The sequence below is a fragment of the Chinchilla lanigera genome, unplaced genomic scaffold (genome assembly GCF_000276665.1).
Source record: "Chinchilla lanigera isolate Chin_1 unplaced genomic scaffold, ChiLan1.0 scaffold00005, whole genome shotgun sequence".
In the NCBI taxonomy this organism is placed as follows: domain Eukaryota; kingdom Metazoa; phylum Chordata; class Mammalia; order Rodentia; family Chinchillidae; genus Chinchilla; species Chinchilla lanigera.
The window spans coordinates 20724164-20745393 of record NW_004955406.1 but is presented as its reverse complement, the minus strand read 5'-3'; the positions used below and the strand labels follow the sequence as shown (position 1 = coordinate 20745393).

Sequence of the window (21230 nt, the reverse complement as noted above, 5' to 3'; positions counted from 1 at the left end):
AAGCTCAGAAACATTACCACAATGCTACATGCCTCTGCCTAAAACCAAATTTGTGTTCTATGGGGAAAAATGTTTACTCATCTCCATAGACCATACTACTGCAATGGGTATTGCCTCTTCCCCTGCAGAATCAAAGGAAAGAAGGGAACAAATGGACAAACTGAAACTTCCCCAGAATAGCCATGGCCATCAGAATACCCCAACATCCATAGTCCAGGAACTGCAATGCTCCTGGCTTCTCATATCCAAACCCTTGAATGTTAGGTCAACTAGTTGAGGTCACACTGCCACCAGTCACAATAGCAAGGAGAAATTTAAAATCCAGGAATTTAGTGTTTACCTTCACTCTGTGTCATAATCCTAGAAAAGACCCTTCAATAGGCTCATTGTTATTTTCCATATCTGATGAGGGAAACCTAGGCTGGTATAAGGGTCACCAAATTCAGTGAAAATAAACCAGGTTTCCTGCATGAGTGTGTGGCTCTCTAACTGTCTAGAACCTCCTAGCAGAAGCCTCTATGCCAGCTAGAGTTAGATAAATGTAGATGTCCTGAAATAGCTTCCAAGAGCAGATGATTTTCAATGGGACTGAAGGACCATCTGGTCACCAGAGAGCAATGCTTACCTTGGTCAGCTCCTGGGCATTGGCCAGATTGTCCACGGCAATGGCCAAGAAGACATTCAGTAATGTATCTATGGGTTAAGAGTTAAGGATGGGCAAGCAAGAAATCAAACTCTTTCAGGTACTCCGAGAGGGTACCTGCATGACTTTCCTGTCTGACACTGGCAGAGCAGTTACAAACTGTTGGAGGTGGGAGGGGATAAGTTGGAAGGAGAAAAAGGGTATATTTCCCTCCTTCCATACATCATCTTTTGTTTCACACAGGACGAAGAAATACCTTAGTCAATCCACTCAGGAGGCCATACGGGGTGATGGGACCTTCTGAAATCTATGGTCTCAACCCATATCAACAACCAATCAGAGAAACATTGAACAGTAAGATGCGTGAGGAGCTTTTTGTCATCTCACCTTCCTGGGAGGTGGAATTGAATCCCACCTGGACTAATAGGCACCACGCTATTTTGTCCTTAAAAGTAAAAATAAGTAAGAGCCTACAACCCCTGTCACTGACCAACTCTCAAAAATGGGGCACTAACATTTCTCTCATTCTTCTTCTTGGGGTCCTAAAAGGCTTCCATGATTCATTTAACAAAATGTCACAGTGAGAAGACCTGATTCATGATGAAGTCTATTCCTATTCCATAGTCTGACACCTGAAGGCCCTATTTTCTGACCATCTTTGAGTTCAGGTGATGGTGTACCACAAAACTCGTTCTAGCATAGAAAGCCAGATCTGGTTGTCCTCAGAATAAAAAGAAATTAATGTGCCATTGTGATGGACTGGCCTTCCATTTCTGTGACTCACTGCATACTGTATAACTTTCTTTTTATAAATTTCTAATGATTACAGTCTTCTCTGATCTCCAGAATCTTTCAGAGCAGAAAGCTTAATAGAATATCTCTTCTCTGTGAGACTGTACAAAAATGCAAACATGCAGCTACACTGTGACTCGCCTTTCTTCTACTAATTCCAATTTAAGGCAAATTGTAGTTCCTTCAATTTCTAATGATTGTACAGAGATCGTATAAAGTTTACAGTTTATAAGGTGTGTTGTAATAATTACTTTGGTTAATATTTACAGTTAACAGAGGAGATATTGCTCTCCTCCTTTGACATGGGAAAAACAAACTCATACAGACTTTTCTAAGGCCATAGTTTTGGTAAAGAGAGTTGCTGAGATTCAAACCTAGGTCCTACTGATGTAGGTCTTTGGACCTCATACAGGTTTGGAGTTCAAGGATTTGGTTTCAAGTTTTCTTTTACAATTTAGAACTTGTTTGACTTGATCAAACTATTTCTCCCCTCTTCATAAGTTAAGAGTTAGATGACATAGTGTCTGTGAAGTACTTGGTGGAAGGTCTCACAGGTAGCATGAATACAATAAACAATAGCTATTGTGATGGTTAATCTTGACTGTCAACTTGATTGGCTTGACAGAAGTCTAGGAGATTAGTAAAATACACTCTTGGGTGTGTCCAGGTGCATCATGAGAGCATGATGAGACTACATCTGGTCACCAGCACCTTCCATGTGGCTCTTTCTCCATCTTTCTGCTTCCTGGATGCCATGATGTGGGCAATTTCCTCTGCTATGCTTTTCTGCCATGATGTTTCTACGTTGGAACTTGCCAACTGTGAGCTGAAACCTTGGGTACAGTCTCTAGTCCCCCTTCGGCTCCTTTCTGACACTGTTCTCTTGCTCCGCTTTCTAACTGCCATGAACTAAGCACTTTTGCTCTATCATCACCTTCCATTACAGTGTTTCTGCCTTGAAGTCAGCTAATCACATGCTGAAACCTCTGAAACCATGAGACAAAACAAATGTTTTGTCCTTTAAGTTGTATATGGCAGGTATTCTTCCCCAGCAATAGAAATGTGACTAGGATAGCTATGCATAATCGTATTAGCCTTAACCATAATATTAATATTTTTTAGATCTTATAATGTGGCAGGCTGTGTTCTATATGAACATGTAATTCACTCACTAGTATTATAATCTATCCACTATTTCAGCCTATAGTGATCTCTGTCCTCTCACTTTTTACCCAAATAATAGCACTTCCAACCATTCAAAATAACAGCCTTGTATGTCATTATATAAATATACTATAGATTGGGATAAGACTCTATTTATGTTTGTCTTCCTTACAGAACTAGTGTACAAGTATTTTCAGATCATAATTCCCCTTAGCACACCAAGTAAGGTCCATAGCCTGCCCCCTTGGATTCCCCAGCTCCATGATTATCATTACCACCACCTTCTCCTCAAATGCTGCTCCAAGAAGGCAGTCAGCTCAAAGAAGAGCATTTTTAAAGGATACAGTTTCCAAACAAGGTAAGCACAATGAAGTAGATAGCTGACCACATGCCTGAACTGACTCCACCCTGGGAACGGATGCCATTGTACATTACCTCATTCCAGTCCTCCCCTGTCAGGATCTACACAGAGAAAACAACAGACACATCAGAACTCTGAGGAAGCAGAGAAGATGGGGCCAATGCAAAGGGCAAATACCGTGGTTGGCTCTTTCCTGTTTTCCCCCTTGCTTGGATCTCCTGCCAAGGAGTGGGGAGCAGTGATTCCCTTGAATAGTTCTAAAGGGTTTTTATGATAAGGAAGAGAATTTCAGGCTTTGAAAATGGAAGGAGAGCATCATGAAGAAAGGCCGTAATTTTAACTACAAAATTCCTCCCACCTGCAACTCAGCTAGGTGGTCTCATCGCTACCTAACTGTCACCAGAGCTGCCAATAGGTAGCTCCCAAAACAGGAGGATTATTGGAAAGAGCCCCATAAGATTCAGTAGAAGAAACTTGGGTTTGGTTCAGCCTCAGATTTTAAATTAACTCTAATGTTTTTTTCTTCATCTGTAAGACTACAAACACTATTGACATTGAATTTTCTTCATGATTTAAAAAGCTACTTTCTTTGGAGGAAGCATAGAAAAGATAACTCATTAAATTGATACACAGGTTAGAAGATGCTCCAGGTGTCAGAAAAACCTACACACGATTTGTGACTGAATGTCCCAGATTCAATGTCCTGCAACCTCACAGGTGTTAGAGGAAGGAGAGTGAGGAGATGTTAATGCAGTTTCTTTGTTATTGATAAGACTGTAGCCACAGAAGTCTGAGGATTGTAATGATGCTCAAAAAGGAAAAATACTGTTAACTGGGAGGGGTCAAACGGAAAAACATTGGCATCCTCTAGCGTGTGGTACAAGGAAACTCAGATAGCATTTCTAGACTCTCAGCCTCATACCTGGAACACAGTCATGATAGCTGCAGGGAAGGTATCAAAATTTGCTGAAGGAGTCCCATCATTAAAGTTAAACCTGAAAAGGAAATCCAGAGAGAAAATGGAATGGAAATCTCATATACCAAATTTCCCCTCCCCAAGGCCACACAGTTTCATCCCTTCTTTTCTCTTCCTCCAAGTTCCCCTTTCTTTACTTTCCCTCAACTTATAAAGATGATAGCATGACTACTATTGATAAAATATGCACTTTGAAAAGTGCAGGCAATAAGACAGGGTTTGAGCTGATCATTCATTACCAGTCTCCCTGTTATACATTTCCGAGATAGTTCCAAGTGGATAGATTCCCAGAACAAGAGCCCTCTACGGTGTAAAGGGTTAAAAGTAGAGACCATTGTTCCACGTGTGTACTAAGGTCTCTTCAGGATTTGACAAGAACAAACAAGATGGAAACAAATCAGTGATCCTGGTGCTGGCAGCCCTGAGACTGTTCAGAACCTCCTTCCAGTGGAAAGTGCTCTGGAACTTACCTGCCTCCAAACAGCTGCATGCCTAGCAGAGCGAAAACAACGATGAAGAGGAAGAGAAGGAAGAGCAAACTGATGATGGACTTCATGGAGCTCATCAAGGAGACCACCAAATTCCGAAGAGATGCCCAATACCTGTGAAATCCAGATGCAGTTATGACAATGGACACCAAATATCATCTCACCCACAAGTTGAGCTCAGCACCTTCCTGGGAATTTGTGAAATAAGCTGCATTTCTAGAACTGTGGAAAGAAGAGACACTGCTCCCCTTAGGAATGTGGCATTGGATCTGGTACCATAGATATTTTTCTAGTTCAATATTTGGAGAAGAATCTGAAGAATGGAATGGGGGGACAGGGAAGGGAAAGGTGTGGTAAAGTGGGGTGGACAAGAAAGGAATAGAAAGAAATGCAGTAAAGCAGAGAGAGATTCCACCTTCAAAGATATTGGGAAGAGTCCAAGTTCTCACCACTTACTTGGTTATTTTAAATATTCTTAGAAGCCGGAGAGCTCGCAAAACACTGATTCCAAAAGATGTACCAGGTCTGAAGATTGCCCAGACTACTTCAAAGATGCTGCCCACCGTGACCTAAAAGACAACTCATCACAGTGAGACAAGGGAAGAAGAGAAGACAAGCAATGTGGATTCAGCATGCAGTCAATAGCTTTCACCGGGCTATGGTGCAATTAAAATTCTCCCCTCCCCACCCAGTCCCATCTCTATCAGGGCTACCTATGTGTGAACGAGAAAAATTAGACTGTCACTCCTCTCCCACTGCCTTCCATTCCCCTTCCTAACTTTATCCCTTCACCCTCTGTATTGGCTTGCTTACACCTGTCCTTGGTGATACCTACAACACCCAAACTTGGTAGCCATAGCTATTTTTGCCTCATATTACCTTGAACAAAAAAAGAAGAGAGACGCAAAGCCCAGGAACCAATTTGAATTAGTACAGGTTGTGTTCCAACACAGAAATCAGAGACAGGCCCTGCATTCTCTCATCATTCTAAAGTTTAGTACTAACAAGAATATTTTGCTTCTCCATTCATTAAGCATCTTTTAGTCACTGAAATCTCACACCCCTCAATGTGACAATCTTTGTTGACATGGGGCCTTGCTATAGGAAGCAGCAATTTCAAGTTAACACTTCAAGTATTTTTTGCTTTAATTATATATTTATTGAATGTCTACTATGTTCTCGACATTTGTGCTTGGAGAAATAATGAAAATAAATCCTCATGATGATATTAACAAGCATGTACATGAGGACAACGAGGTTAAAATGGTCTCTCACTAGCTGTTATGCCTGAAAATTGCCTGTACTCAGAACCATATGTTCCAAGTGAAAATGCAAATTGGCAAGTGCTCAAAATCTTTGGCACCTAACTAAGGCTTTGGCAGAAAAGAAGTGGGTAGGGCAGAAAGAAAAGTGGCTCAGGAACCCCAAGTTCTGTGGCTTCATTCTGCCGCTGACTGATTCCATGACCTTGAGTGTGATGGTCTCTATTCACCTATGTGTAAAGGGTGAGTTATCTCCTGATACCTCGAATATAATGCATACCTTCTGTGAGCACCATAGGAAAAGAACAAATATGGATGCACTTTTGCAACTACTAGCAACACACATCTAGATGTTACATAGGAAGTAAACAGCTGTATGAAATGCTCTATGTGGTGACTTGCTAATATAGGGTATGTGTGTTTGCATGAAGGTTTATCTAGATAATTATGTTAATTTTAAACTGAAATAGGAAAAAAAGCCCCAAATACATAACCTTCTCTTTCTTATGGAAACACCTCTAGAATTAAGTCCTTTATCCCTCTCTCCCAGACTTCTCCCAAGATAATAAGTGGTTCAAAACTCTGGCTAGGGTAGCTTTGTAAAATCTCACTGCGCTATATACTTAAGTATGCACACTTTAGTGTATGTATTATACATCAATACAAATATTAAAAATCAAAGCACTTAAAAAAAAAAAAATAAGCCCTAGCTTGGCAAGGATTCATTCATTTCTGAACTCCCTTTAGCTCATCTTACCTATTCGCCTTTTACAAATTCTAATTTCAGTGGTTCATGCTGAGTGCTAGAGCAAGTGGCTTATCTGAAGCCATGGCCTATCAACATGCAGTGGCCGGAAAGGGGGGCTTCTGAGGACTTACCCCAAAATCAAAGCAGTTGAATGAAGAGTGAAAATAAAGGCGAGGCCCCATGCCATACATCTTCAGGGACATCTCCAAAAGGAAGAGCCCCAGAAACAAAAACTCTGCATAGTCTGGAAGTATTAAAAGTAGAGCATTTGTTCCATAGACTGTGTGAGCTCCTGCACTCAGCAATTAATCCACCCACCTACAGAGCAACCCGCAAGACACTGAGAGGACACTTGGTGGCCATATCAGCTCAGTGCCAGGCAAAGTCTACCAGGCAAAGACAGAGTGAGTTGCAGGCTCACTCAACAGATCAGTTTTGCTCTTTCATCGGGCTGGTTCATCATGAGCCTTTCCCAAAGTGTGGCCCTCAGAGGAGACAAAAGGACTTTACCACGGCTTTGACGCAAGATCTGGAGTCCACCCTCCAAACGCCCACCCGTACACATCTCCCCACCCTCACTCGCACACGGTGGCATTCTTATCCAGAGTTGCCCTATAAGTTCCCTTTTTGGTCCAGTTGAAGGACCCATTCCCTTAAGAACTCTCTCCCCAGGATTTTAGTAACCCAAATTCCTACACCACCAAACCTCTTTAAGAACTCTCCTGAAGGTCTTCTAGCTCCCAAGTGTAATGTTATCTTATTAACTCATTGGTCAGGATCTGTTTGCCTGATTCAGTAATAAAGGAAGGCTGGGAACAGCAAGAAACAAGCCACCCCCTTGCAGATAGACCTGGCCTCTCTCACAGTACAGCAGGCAGAACTCAGAGGGGAGAACCACACTGCCAGGCTAAGCCACTTTTCCCACTTACATTCACTCACATACTAAGCAACCTGTCCCCAGGAGGAGCCCACAGTCCCCCTTCACTTACAGAGGAGGTGAGTGAGCCACTGGGGCTGGTTGTGATGCACGATGGCTACACAGGCAGTGTTGAGAGCCACAAGGCTCAGGACGATCCAGTAAAACACTTGGGATTTAACCATGTGGCGAATAGAGATGCGTAGAAGCCTTTCCTTGTGCCGGAAATAGGACGCTCCATCTACCTTTGTGCTCTTGATACTGGCTCGGGCAAGTGGTGTGCCTGGGAGAGGGGAAATGAAAAGGAAGAATGAGACTGCAAAATATCCTGGGATCATGCTCCGTGGCCAGGTGGCATCCAAAGGGCAAGGCAGGTGGCTTGAACCTTGGGGCAAGGTGACTGCCACACTGTAGGCCTGAGCAAGTCTTATTTTATGGGGTAAGTAATTTACACCAGCAGTGACCCCGCTTTCCTCTCCAGGCTCTCACAGTCCTACCAAATTGAAAGATTCCTAGGCAGGACATGAGTCAAACACCTAACATCTTGACTCCTAACAGGACTGTGTTCATCTTTGCAATGGATCGGGCTTCTCTCTGCCCTTCCCTTTTAAAGATGCTTCAGGCAGCAGAGTCCTTCAGCTGCATTTGTGATATTTCTGCACCGGCAACATAGAGCAGCAATGAGCTTTTGTAAGTCTCTTCTGCTCTTAAAGACGGAGTGATAGCCTGTCATTTTTCTGGGGAAGAAAAACCTGTCTTCAGCCAGAATCTGTAAGAGAACCTGGGATTTAACTTCAGTCACATCAAAGGGTTTTTAAGAGGAGTTAGTTTAAATTTCACATGATAGAAGTAGGTGGGTTCTACTATGGTTACGAAATGACTTCAAGTTCTCACATCTGGGTCACTAGAAGCAATCAATCTTCAGTACCCTTTGAAAAATACAGGTTGAAGATCTTATCCAAAACCCTTGAAACCAGAAGCATTTCAGATTTTTTCTCAGATACTGCAATATTTGCTTGGGGATGGGACTGAAGTTTAAATGTGAAATTCATTTACATTTCATATATATATATATATACATAGCTGGAAGGTAATTTTACACAATATTCTTAATTTTGTACAAGGAAACAAATTCCACAACAGGGAATTTTCCACTTGTAGCACCATATCACTGCTCAAGAAGTTCCTGATTTTGGAGCCATTCAGATTTCAGATTTTTGGATTAGGGATGCTCGACCTATATCCCAAAGTACATTGTCAGTATCACACCCAAGAAAGAGAGGATATATCTGCAAATGAGAAACATCTGCCATACTTGGAGAATCCCCACATCCCACTTTTCATGTAAACAGCATCCCCTGGTCCTTTTTTTCTCCTGTAAATCATTGTCAGATAGATTAGATTCCCACACCTTCCCTTAATTACAATCCTAAATTCTGGATCCTTTGGGTTCTTTTCCTCCTTGTGGTTCTTCTCAAAAGACAGAATCTTCGTTTTCATGGGAGATCCAGAGAAGTAAAAGAAGATCTAACTGGATCACTCACCCACAGAAGAGATATCAACGCAGTGCTCATCGCTGGAGTCTCGGGTCATGGCCTCCGTCCGGCTCCTTTTGATGGTGGCCCTTCGAAGCACTACGCCAGGGAAGGGGAAGGCCAGTGAGAGGCCACAAGCACACCCAGACCATCCTGGACAAAACTTTGAGGACTATGGGCCAGAGGCCTTGTGCAAGCACTCTGTGACACAGGCGTCTGCCTTTAATATTGCACGAGGTTGAGCGAGATTGAGACTGTGTACAGAGCCATGAGTTCTGTGCTCACCAACACCTGCCGAAACCCAAGGGCTCTGGAATCCTTGCTAGAACTTATCTAAATGCAGTGGGTAAACAGACACTTCATATCTATTTGTTCTGGCTCTTCAGAAACAGTGCCACTTCCTGGTAATGAAAGTGGTCTCAAGATGGTCCCTACAAATTGTACAAGAAGATCCCTTTATATATCATTGGTTGGATGATGGCCTTTTCATTGCACAGTATCAATCACATACCCTGGAACAAAGCAACTCTTGGGTTTCATTTTCATCACTTTAAAGGGCATTTAAATCTGTGACTCAAATATCTTCACTTTAAAGCATGAGGGATTTTATTGCAGAGAGACTTGCGTTTCAAATCCCAGAGCATCCCTGTTTTCTTTTTTTCTCTTCCTCTTCTGATCAAGAGAGATTGCCACGGCAAGAGAGGGGCAAATGCACTGTAGCACTTCCTTACCTTCTAAGGCTGATGTCCCAGCATTTTTATTTTCTTCAGCAAGCATGACTTCCTCTATGGAGAAACAAATGGCTCAGTAAATTATCTGTAAATGCCAAATTATTGTGCAAAATGAAAATCCCTTAGGGACAGTTCTGACTCAGAGCAACAGACAGTGAGCAAAAGGTTCAGAGCCTGTCACAGGTCCTGGCATAGAAAGAAAACAAGTGTCACCAGGGAGCACAGAGTACTAGGTGTACGTATGATGCCGTTGCTCAGCATTGTACCTTGGAGGGGGGAGTGTTTCCAACCAAATCCCATAGATTGATAGGCGTGAAAAAGTTCTTTTTTTGTTTTTATTTTCATTCAGAGTTCTTTCTCTCCTAAGCCCCTATTGGTTTGTTGTTTGTTTTTTGTTTTGTTTTTTTTGTTTTGTTTTGTTTTTAGCAAAGAAGCATTCTAATTTCTCTTGTCTGTGTCCCCCTGGGCCATAATTCCTACTCCCTTATTCAGGAGATAAAACCAGGCTTTGGGCACCATCCTGTCCATATCTTTGAGGAGAGGACAGAGAAAGAAGCATAAAGATCAGAGGGAAACAGGGCTGTGGTCTGCCTCCTTGCCATTTCTGTCCTGCTTCACTGAAGCAGGGCTTGAGTCCACCATGATTTGTCCCTGTGGCATTATAAAAAACATAGTTGGATTTTGTCTGTGGTTCCTGGCACAGAGCTCTTCTGAATGCTAATGAGAGGACTCCTGGACAGGAGAGGGGCCCTGGCTAGCTTAAAGCATGGCAGCTAGTGGAAACCTAACCACATGATTGGAGAGCTAGAATTTTTAGTGTGCTCCCCATCCTCATCTCTGGGGAGGAGAGAGAGGTTAGATTGGGTTCAATCACCAATGGCCAGTGATTTAATCAGGCATGCCCAAGGACCAAAATCTCCATAAATCCCTCTAATCCACACGGTTTGGGAGTCTCTGGGTTGGTGAACACCTCCCTCTGATGGGAGTGCACACCTTGCCCTGTGTGTCTCTTTTATCAACCATTCCACTTGTAGCCTTTATAACAAAGCAGTAAGTATTGATTTTCCTCAATTCTGTAACTCACCCTAGCAAATTATAAAATCTTCAGGCAGTGGAGGGTTGGGTAGGTGCAAGAACTTTAAGACCCCACAAATTTGTAGTCATCTAGGGAGAAACGTGGGTCACCTGGGGACCCTACTTTCTGGTGTCAGTTTTGTGGGACTGAGCCTTTAATCTGGAAGATCTGTGCTAACTCTGGGTAGTCTTAACTCTTAAGCTTGAGTTGAATTGTTAGCTACCCAGGTAGTGCTAAAAAAATGAAGGATTTGTTGGTGTTTAGGCAATGAATTTGTTTTTTTCATGTTTGGAAGAAACACCATACCATTCCTAGGTTTACAGGGTCCTCTGCTCCAGGGAAGTGTCATGATCTAAGGTGCACTATTTTCTACAAAGCCCTGTTGCAATTAACCTCACTAGACTTCCTCTAAAGCGACCGACAAATAGCCCTTACACCCCAAATCTGGAGGGCTCCTGAGTGCCCTACTGGGAATGATGTGTATAGGTTTTGATTCTCACCCACTTTCAACAGATAGACTAGGGAGCAGGTGGTCTCAACAGTCATTTGTGAAGATCCCAGATGCTGGGGAAAAGCTTGTGACGGTATCAATTAAACAACAGTTTAATTTAAGCAATTGTAAGAAGTAGAAGGGCAAGTAGGAGAGGGTAAAGTCATTGCCATAATTTCACCTGCATATAAAACTGAGAGTATGTAATGTATTTCCCAGGGAGGGGAACATTTTGAGGCTCGGACATTACTATACCTGATGGCCATTATGCCAAGTCATAAATGTTTAGCTTTCTTTTTTTTAAATGCAGCCTCTGGCAGAACACTGAGTTAACAGGTTAAGTGTTATCAGTGGGGTGTTTCTTCATGCAGGCCGACAGAGCTTTAAAGGCATTCTATAGCACAAGTTGTTTGGAGGGCATCATTTTAAAATTAAGTCCTTGGTAAAATACCTCATAGCAGCATTAATTACCTTGGCCGGAGAGTCACGCTTGCTGCAAAGTGTCTGGCTTTGGGTTGGGGAGGTCTGAGAACTCCCGAGGCAGATGGAAGGTGTGGTGCTGCTGAGGATCTCTGGGAAAAGCTGAGGCTCTGGATGCGTTGAAACCACCCCTCCCCCACCGATGCCTTTTGCCAAGTTCGCTTTCGAACTTGAGTGTCTTTCCAGGGAAATGTAACCCATATGTCTCTGATTCACTCATGCTCCATTTGTAAAGGGAAGGGCCAGGAAGCACAATTTGACGTTGCAGTGCGTCTTTTTTCTTAGAAGGAGAGAGAGCTGGCTTTGCCAACTGGAAGAAAGGGAAGCCTTGGAATTTTCCAAGTGTCTGAAAAGCACGCCACAAAAAAGCAGCGTAGCTGGCCACCTGACCCTGTGTGGGGTCACAGCCAGGGCTGGGAAGATTCTTTTCTGGTTCTGCTGCCAGCTAACTCCACAGTCTGTCAGATGGCTCCTGCACCAAGGATGCCAAGGACAGTTGGGAACAGCGAGCTGCCTGCCTAACCTGGAGGCAAATCAGCTCACCCTCCTATGATAAGGCTGAGTTACCGTTTGGGGCAGAGGTAGAAAGATTCATATTTATGACCCGCTACACAACTGCATTGAAGGAGTAAGGATGAAATGGACACTCAGCCAATAGGCATTTCTTACACTTTTGGAGGCAACAAGAAAATGTGGCGGTCCCAGATAGGGGTGTTTCTCTGCCTTTCAATCGTATGTGCATTCTCTCAGCCCTTACAGATAATCAGAGGTCAACTCCAAAACTTTAACGCCTTTTCACGTGTTGGTGGTCAGGCTAAGGGGGACACAATGTCATTCTAAAGCTCCTGCAGAAGCAGAAAACTTAAGCAACTAAGTATCAAATCATACTCCAAAATTTTCCTGTGTGACTTCACATTTGTGCTAGGTTTTCCATTAGGAATAGAGAAGGATGCTGCCTGTCAAGTGTATTTTTTTACTTTATTTTAAAATCACTTTTCTCTGGAAGAAAATGAAAATATATATCTATATATATATATATATATTCCAACCTTTAAAAGAATAATGCAAGCAAATGTATCCTTTTTATTGACAGTTAAGGGGTGACTAATTGATGCCCCTCATAAGCAACTGAACCACAGTCAAACTTGAATATGGTGCCTCTGTGTGGTGATGAAATCGTGACGGCATGGATCCATGCTCAAGGCTGGGCCCAAAGTGTTCCTGATGCTGGGCCACAGGGTAAGGAGTGAGGACACTGCAGGCCTTGGGAAAACACTTGCTCTTGCCATCATCTCCCATCTGCCACGACCTCACACTAGTCTCCCTGTCTCTGGCCTTGTTCTCTTATGCTCTATTCTCCAAGCAGCAACCAAATGCTCCTTTAAAATCTTAAATCAGAGCATGTTGGTCCTTTGCCTATCTACAGTAAAGCCCAGAACTCTTACAGTAACCCACACGGCCACACCTGACTGCTGCCCACTCCCAGAGCCACCCTCATTTTATCTTGTGTCACCCTCCCCTTGTCCCCTTTCCTTCTGCTCTTGGCTCACACCTGGCCCACACCTGGCCCTTCTCTTATTAGGGACTTGATGCTGAAATATTCTCTTCCCGGATCTTCCTGCAGCTCACCCTCTCATCTCCTTCAAGTCTCCAGACAAATGGGCCTATTCCAACCCCTCTACTTAAAATTGCAACACATCCCGTACTTTATCCTGGCCTTTTTTCTCATTGTACTTATCATCTTCTTGCAAGTTTATTATTTTATTTATTGTTTCCTTCCTTATCTAGAAAAGAATGAGCTTCTTAAAACAAGAGCTTTCAGGAGTCTATGTTTCGCTAGTGGTTGTAACCCAAGTGCCTACAATAAGCACAATAATGTATGTTTGCTAAATGTATGGATTGTCGGCACAGGGTGGGCAGAATATAAAAGTCACCAGCCCAACCTCAGCTCTAGGATTACATTTTCCTTCGTTGGTCCTGCTAACATGTTGCCTTGTGAAAGGCGTCCGACGGAAGAGCTAGGAAAGTCAGACTTCAACAGAGAAAGCGGGACCAGCAGGAAACCAAAAAGCTCACAAGGCAGTCAGAGCTGCTCTCTGCTCTCTTCTAGGCTGACCTTGCATGGAAGTATTGGGAGGGTGTGGTCTCTGATGCCTATGCATCCCACTTCCCCAGCTCTTCCAGCCCACAGCCTCACCGGCTTTGTCAATCCAGGCCCGGTAGCCATTCAGTTCACGCTCAATCTGCTGCTGGCGTCGCAGTTTCATGAACGCTCTCCTGTTCTCCACTCGCTCTCTCTCTTTGGCAAATTCCCTGTGGATAAGAACGGTAAGAGTCACTGCAGTCACTGGGTTTGGGTAGTACCGTGACAAAGAGAAAGGGTGATGCAAGTAAAAGTGTTTGAGTACATCCCTCTGTACACTCCACCTCCACATTCCTAGGTACTAGGCTGCAGTGCAGCTTCTTACCAGAGACCTGTGCAGATCCTCTGCATGTCAATGAGGCACAATACCCTTTGCTTGCCCTGCTTTATTTTTGATGGTAGAGATTGAACCCATAAAGCACTGAATTATATTGCAAGTACCTTTTGAACAATTTTTTTTTGAGACAAGTTCTCATTAAGTCGCCAAGACTTGGCTCCAACATGTGATCCTCTTGCCTCAGCCTCATGAGTAGCTGGGATGACAGGCATGTGCTCTATTTTGACAGGGACTTTTTAGCCATGCAACAAATGAGTTTTCAAAATGCCATGTTCAATCCCCCTGCTACAGTGGAAGCCCTTAACCTTCTCAGGGCCAGATCTATCCTTTATACTTTTGATAACAACAGTGACTAATGTGTATTGACCAGTTATTCTGTGCCAGTCATGTGTGAAATTTTTCATACTAACTCACTTAAGCCTCATAGACATCCTATAAATTGAACACTGTTAAATTCTCCATTTAACAGATGGAGCAACCAAGGCTTGGATGCATGAAGTAATATGTTGCGATGTGAACTCTAATTCTGTCCTGGGCATCATCATCTCCTATCCAGATGGCTCCAATGGCTTACATTAGTCTCCTTGCTTCTAGTCTTGGGTACAGGGCCTGTTTACCGTGGTGTCTGGTACACTGTGATGCTCAATAAGGAGTGAGATGGAAGAGCAATGGCACAGATGACTTGAAGGGCTGATAAGCTGTTGAAGACAGTCTGGTGTTGATTACATAATAAAGGAAGGGACACAGGGTAAGCACCCAGTAGAAAGATAGTGGGAAGGTGAGGTGAGAGGGTAGAGTGGGGTAACAAGACAGAGGGAAAGTCAAGGTGAAGGTGAAGAAAAAGACAGAGTTCACTGGCAGGCATAGAGGAAAAAGCCACCCTCTGTACAAGGAAATGAGAAGACTCCATGGGAGCTGAAGGGAGGAGAAAAGAGGATTAAAATGCTTCTTGGTAGAAAGGATCGGATTCAATGGGTAAACAAATGGGGACAAAGAAACAGCCATATGCTAATTGGCTTCTCCAGTAACCAGCATGCTAAAGCTTTCCTCATCACCGGACACGCTCACAGGCTGCAGTTCCCCCTTAGTACTACAGTCCCGCCCACCACAGTTCAAGTGTTCTCTACTTGTCCTGAAAGCTGCTCCATTTATTCAAGAGGATCACCATAAATAAAAAGCTGTAGCCTAAAGATGAGAGAGTCCAGCATCCACTTTGGATCCTGCCAGCTCCATCCTCATGTCCAGGGAAGGAGAAATAAGCCAAGAGCTCAAAGATGTGACCCAGCTACACTGCAGAGGAAGGGGAGGGGCTGGTCTACCATAATCAAGATAGAGGCCTATTTGTGTCTATCCTATATCTTTATTTGGCCCTCCTGCCAAAATACAGCTGGCTTCTTCAGGGACTGGATCTATGGTTATTATGGTTAAGTAAAATTGAAGGTACGGGGCAAGGTTCCCCCACCTTGCCCTGTGCTTGGTGGCAGCTTCAGTAGCTTCTGTTAAATGTACTGTGGTGAGATGGAAAGAGTTAAAATGAAGAACAAGCAGGGCCAGTGAGTGTCAAAGGAACAGAAGTCAAACACTAGGATAGCTCCTATCCTTACCCTCTTTCCTACATTTCAGCAATTAGAGAGTAACAAAGCCTGGGTGAGTCATAGTGTCACTGTCCACCAAAGTGCTTACCATTAGCTCTTTGCTTCTTTCCATCCCCTGAGTACAATTAGTGACACTGTTCTGTTGGTTCTATCCTCAGAAGGACTCCTGAATCTACCCTCTCTCCATTGTTATTATCTTGTCCAGGACCTCTTCTTTCCTTGACTGGACTATTGCAGTAGCATGGAGTTAGTCACTCAACCATCTCTCTCTCTTCCCTTAATTTTATCTCTCTCATAGGTATTAGAGTCACCTTTTAAAAACACTAAATTTCAAGTAATAAACATAGCAAGTAGTATTTGTGAAACGCTCTCGAATTTACCAAGCCCCTTCACATACGTTGATCATTTAATCTTTGCAAGCATTCTGAAGGGAGAGCAGGATGAGTATTTTCATTCTCCATTTAAAAGTAAAGCAACTTGATCAAGTAGAAGTAAGAAATGAAGCCAGAATTAGAACCCAGGCCTGAGGGCTCTCAAATTCTAAGTTCTTCAAGCCCCAGTATTTTCTTCTGCTACATTCTTTATCTTTTCATGTGCATGTATCTTGATCTTTCACCTAAGCTCTGAGGGAATTAAGAAAGGTTTACTAAGATATATTATTTTGAGCAAGACCTTGATAAAGGAGAATCTCAGTAGGTGACAACCACAGTAATCCTTGAGTGTGGAGGGCAAGCACTATTACAAATGCCTCCACTCTCCAGATCAGAAAACTGAATCTAAGGGGAATCAAGTGGCCCTTTGTGAGGGCAAGTGTCCAAGCAAAGAAAGAGAGCCTTGGAGAGGAACCACAACTCTCAGATCCTCTCAGTTCCCTTTCTACTCAGCACCTCCTCCTTCCCAGCCGCCTCTGCCTTCTCCTGAATGAAGCAAAAACACTAAATATGGCCTTCAAAGTCTTGCAAGATTTGAGTCATGCCTTTGTCTTCAAACCTTATCTCTCATCATTCCTGCCCACTTTTGCCTGCTCGGAGTCCTCCATGGCCATGCTTCAGCCATGACCCATTTCCCAAAAGGTGGCGTGGGCTTGCAAGGCTAGTGTGTACCCTTGCTCTGCCTGGAATCTGTCTTAGTCTGTCAAAACTCAAGGCCAAGTTGAAATGCTGTCTCTGTGTTTAGTATTCCCTTCCCTGAATCTTCTAGCACCCTCTCCAGCTCTCCTCTGTCTCCTGAGAGCCCCCCTTACAGTCAGACCTCTACTGTGATCAGTTGCACAGGTGACTGTCTCTTCATCTACAAGAGATTTTTGTGAAAACACCTTATGACATATCCAATTTTCTATCTTCCTTGACCAAAATAGACCTGGTATATAGTACATCTTCAATAGATTTATCATTATTACTACTAAAAACATGAAGGCTGACTCAGTGTGCACGGTGGTAGTTCTGCCCTGGTTCCCAAAGCCTTCAGTGAAGAACCACTGCATCCCTGCACTGACCCAAGGGAGCCAGGGAGCTAGTGCTAAGTCTTCAATGCTGCCACCACTCTCTTTTAAGTCTACTATACAATGTCTGTAGAATTAGTCTCTGAAGCATGCAATATGTCCCTTCTATCTGTCCCCCAGAATGACAGGATAGCTTGATTTCTGGCAAGTTAGGCAAATAAACCCCAGTCTAACCTCCTTGTGTATTTGAAAGTTTCCTGGACCCTAGGTCTCACCTATTGGCTTTCTTGTTTATTTATATTTTCAAAAATCTGGGAAATTCAGAGAAGTTACTTGCCCAAGATCATCCAATTAGAAAGGGGTGGGACTGAAAGTCACACTACTGTCTTCCAATTCCAAGGCAAGTGCAATTTCTACAAGACAGACTTAGCTGTCTTCTCTGCTATCTAGACATTACAAAAGGGATTTTGTTTCAGCTCAAGGTTGAAGAAAATAAGGATATAAAACTGAGGTATTTTTTTTCTTTTCTTTTCCTTTTATTTTTCTTCTTCCTTAAAGAAGCCTTTCATTGAGACAGCTGTATAAAATCCCCTATGCTGAGTTAATAAAGGATAGGTTGATAAAGACCTAAAATAAAATTCATAGCATTAGTCAAGGTAGTGATACACTGCTGATTTTGTGTCTGTATCATAGTCACCATTTATTCATACACATACATAATCTGGAGGGAACAGGGCCAAATAGGATTCAGCTCCACAACATGCCAAAAACAAGTGAATATTCTAATCTTAGACTTACATGCCCACCAGGCTCCGAGTATCTAAGTGGCCAGACCTGGGGAAGGGACGTATGTTCTTCCATTATCCCCCTTCTCTGAGAATCAGAACTCTTTCTTCACAGGATCCTGGGGGTTACTTGGGTGGTGATGATAGTGATAAATTTGGAAACCTCAGAGAGAGGCTCTCTGCATATCTCAATTTATCCAGTTCCCTTGGATGAAGCCATAGGAAGTTAAGAAAAGGAACTCTGGATTATAGCGGAAGAGTGTTCACATACCCCAAGGTCTCCTGGCACTTGCCTGGGGCTTAAGGAAAGAGAATATGTAACCAGCCGCTTGCTACTTGCTCCATCCAGTGCTTCCACACCATAGATGTAATAGAGCTCAGGATAGGATGCATCTATGCTTCATGATTCCAAATATGAAGGACAAAATTAAACCCCATGTGCTATAGCAGAATGGTGCCAGATCTTTTCTCAGAGTGAGGTATCCAGACATCCTTTGCTGCTAATGAATGGGGTGGTAACCTCTCAGTCATAGCTGACATTAGACAGACATAAAAACCCTTTGTTCCTAACCAGAGGTGGGAACAACTCTGCTCTAGGAAGCCTGGCTAGATTCCTATAAGAGTTGGCACAACGAAGAACATCCAAACTGCACTTCATTGTAGGCACTACTTACTCCCCAGTTCTGTCATCTATCATTTTAGACCTCACCGTGGTCCCCTGGGAAGATAACCTGCAGCTCCCCACAAGATACCGCTCTCAGAAACATGAAAGAAAGGTGAGCTGGAGTTAGGCCTGGGTGAGTCTCTATTCTGGTGGCCACATCTGCATGCAAAGTTCAGGTTTCTAAATTTCACTTATGGGATCTATAGGAAGGTTGTTGATCTCCTTGTAGTACATGATGAATTTGCTTTCTTTTTTCATCCCTGTTAATGAATCTACATTTGTGACACTTTTGTCTTCCAGAAGTTTACACAAGAATCATAAATTGTAAAAATCAGCTTTTCCTATACAACTGATTCTTTCTTATTCACAATAAGATGAAGTGGAAGAATTACAAGGATCATCTCAGACAAGGCACAATGCCCCAAACATTTCTATACATGCCTGCAGCTATGAGGGGAGAGAATCAGAGTTCTCTTTCAAATCATGTTTATGTTAATATCAAAACTGATGTCTATTTTGTGAATTTATGGACCTATAAAGAAGTCATTGCCACAGATAATTCACAAAGTGGCTAATCTGTATATGAATAAATTAAAGTAACTGGTTTGTGTTCACAAGGTAATGATGGAATAGATTTTGGTCATCTACATTTCTAGAATTTATCATGATGTGCCTAACTCTTGGGAATTAGACATGAGGTTCACTCATGCCTACCTCTAGCCTAAAATTCCTGCTTATGTTGTCTTATCTCAGCATCACAAAATGGCTGGATGGGCATCTCTACATTTATCTAGTGAGGAAGATGTTTCTGGAAGGCCTGCTGCAGCAAGAAACCTTCTGGTGGAGAACTGCCTGGCTTCTGTTTTAGCCTCTGGCTCCAGAGCACTTCTGCCAACTCAGTGTATGCAGGAAGCTTTGTTTACTGATGCAGAGGCCCTCACTGTTGTCATGGCAACTGAAAGGAAGACAAAGCCTGCCTGGATGCACTGGCCTATGTGACTCAAAGATCTGTTTACCCACACTCCTGTACACACTTGCATGCTTCATCACACACATTGGCATGGATTCACATGCTCACACCGGCACCCCGAAGCATATGTAGACAGATTCTGCCAAACACACAAATGGCCACATAGTCACATTCCTATTAATCTTCAGAGTCCATATTTTCAGAGGGCTTTGCTACCCACAAGGAAACTTTGCCAATGTTCTTGTAAGATCTTTGCTTCAGCAAGGAGGAATTTGAGTGTGATACCAAGAAAAATAAAACCTCTTCAAGTCTTAAACATTCTGAAACAGAGAAATTGGCTAAGTCAGATTGGTAACTGTGTGCTGGCGGTGGTTTAATTCCAATCTCGGAAACTGAGCTGCGGGTAGAGGGTGAAACTTTTCAGTGTTTTCATGAACTCAAGGAACCTTTTCTCCCATTTTTCAGAGAAGCAAACACAGCGCCAGGGAAAGCGTGCACCTTGTTGAAGGTCACACAGTTCAGCAGCATTATGGCTACTTATGTCTTATCCGTCGCCTTGTTCCAGAAAGGATTTAGAGAGACTTAGGCTGTCAATAAATAAAGGCCAAAACAGAACCCAGCCTTCCAAATCTCAGCCCATATTGACTCTAATAATCAGGGTGAGTGTGCAGGTGGGTGAAAGATTCAAGTACTCAAGCACTATATCACCCCGTGTCACCCTTTCTTAGCATCAGGAGCTTTGGGAGGGCTCCTCTTATGAGCAGAAGTCCTTCCCGAAAGTGGTTAAAGGACAGAAACAGCATGGGATACACACAAAGTGCTGTACCCCATCCTTACCCTCCACCCTGTATCCACAGCTGGGAAAGAAAGACCATGTGTCGCAGAGATCAGGGTATCTATTAGGTGAGAAGGACCTGATTGATCACCTGTCCAAGCTCAGCCTTTTACATACAGGAAGACTACAGCACAGAGGGGTCAACTAACTCCCTGGGCCAAGATCTAGAGCATGTGGGGGTTGATCTGCAGAATCACCTAGGTGTCCCAGTGCCAGAGCCAGTGCTGTTCCACATCTTCGTATTTCAGCTATGAAAACTCAAAAGAGGCAAATTCTTGTAGGAACTTGGAATGAACAGTCTCTTCCAACATTGCTATCTCATCTATTTGTCCGAGTAGAGACAGGAAAAGAAGATCTGGCAATTATCATAAAAGAGATAATGAAGGAAATGAAGTATGTTTCCTGTTTTGCTTTTTCACCTTGAAGCTGGTGTAATCTATAGTGTTAAAGCGTTATGATTAAAAGCTCTCAAGTTGGACAGACCTGCTTCACCGTGGTACGACATGAGGCAAGATCTTAACCTAAATTTTAATTTGTAATATCATGATAAATATCACACCTACCTGAAACAGTTGTTGTGATGATTGAATAGTAGATAGGAAGTGCAAATTACAGTATCTGGCACAGAGTAGATATTTCTAATGGCTATCATTTCTGAGCTATATCATAATATAGACAGTTATTATCAAATATATATATTTATATTCATTCTACCTCAAAAACATAATTTATGACTGCCTTCCTGATAGTAGGCATTATTGTAGAATATGGGGAAATAGCAGCAGAAATAAGAGCAAAA

At 43.0% G+C, this 21230-nt stretch overlaps 1 protein-coding gene across 7 annotated transcripts in view; it reads right to left on the bottom strand.

Annotated features, from left to right (window-relative positions):
* Positions 1–21230, bottom strand: part of Cacna1e (calcium channel, voltage-dependent, R type, alpha 1E subunit) — a 468116-nt gene that overhangs the window by 79286 nt on the left and 367600 nt on the right. For 6 of the 7 annotated variants that reach the window (XM_005374993.2, XM_013521375.1, XM_013521398.1 and 3 more), the window contains 10 exons: positions 13859–13974; positions 9617–9670; positions 8895–8984; positions 7424–7633; positions 6566–6678; positions 4881–4993; positions 4407–4538; positions 3883–3955; positions 2944–3061; positions 626–693 (listed from right to left, as the gene is read on the bottom strand). In XM_005374993.2, coding sequence (XP_005375050.1) covers positions 626–693; positions 2944–3061; positions 3883–3955; positions 4407–4538; positions 4881–4993; positions 6566–6678; positions 7424–7633; positions 8895–8984; positions 9617–9670; positions 13859–13974 — 1087 coding nt within the window. The remainder of the gene's footprint in view (positions 1–625; positions 694–2943; positions 3062–3882; positions 3956–4406; positions 4539–4880; positions 4994–6565; positions 6679–7423; positions 7634–8894; positions 8985–9616; positions 9671–13858; positions 13975–21230) is intronic. The other variant, XM_013521387.1, reaches the window with a different exon arrangement.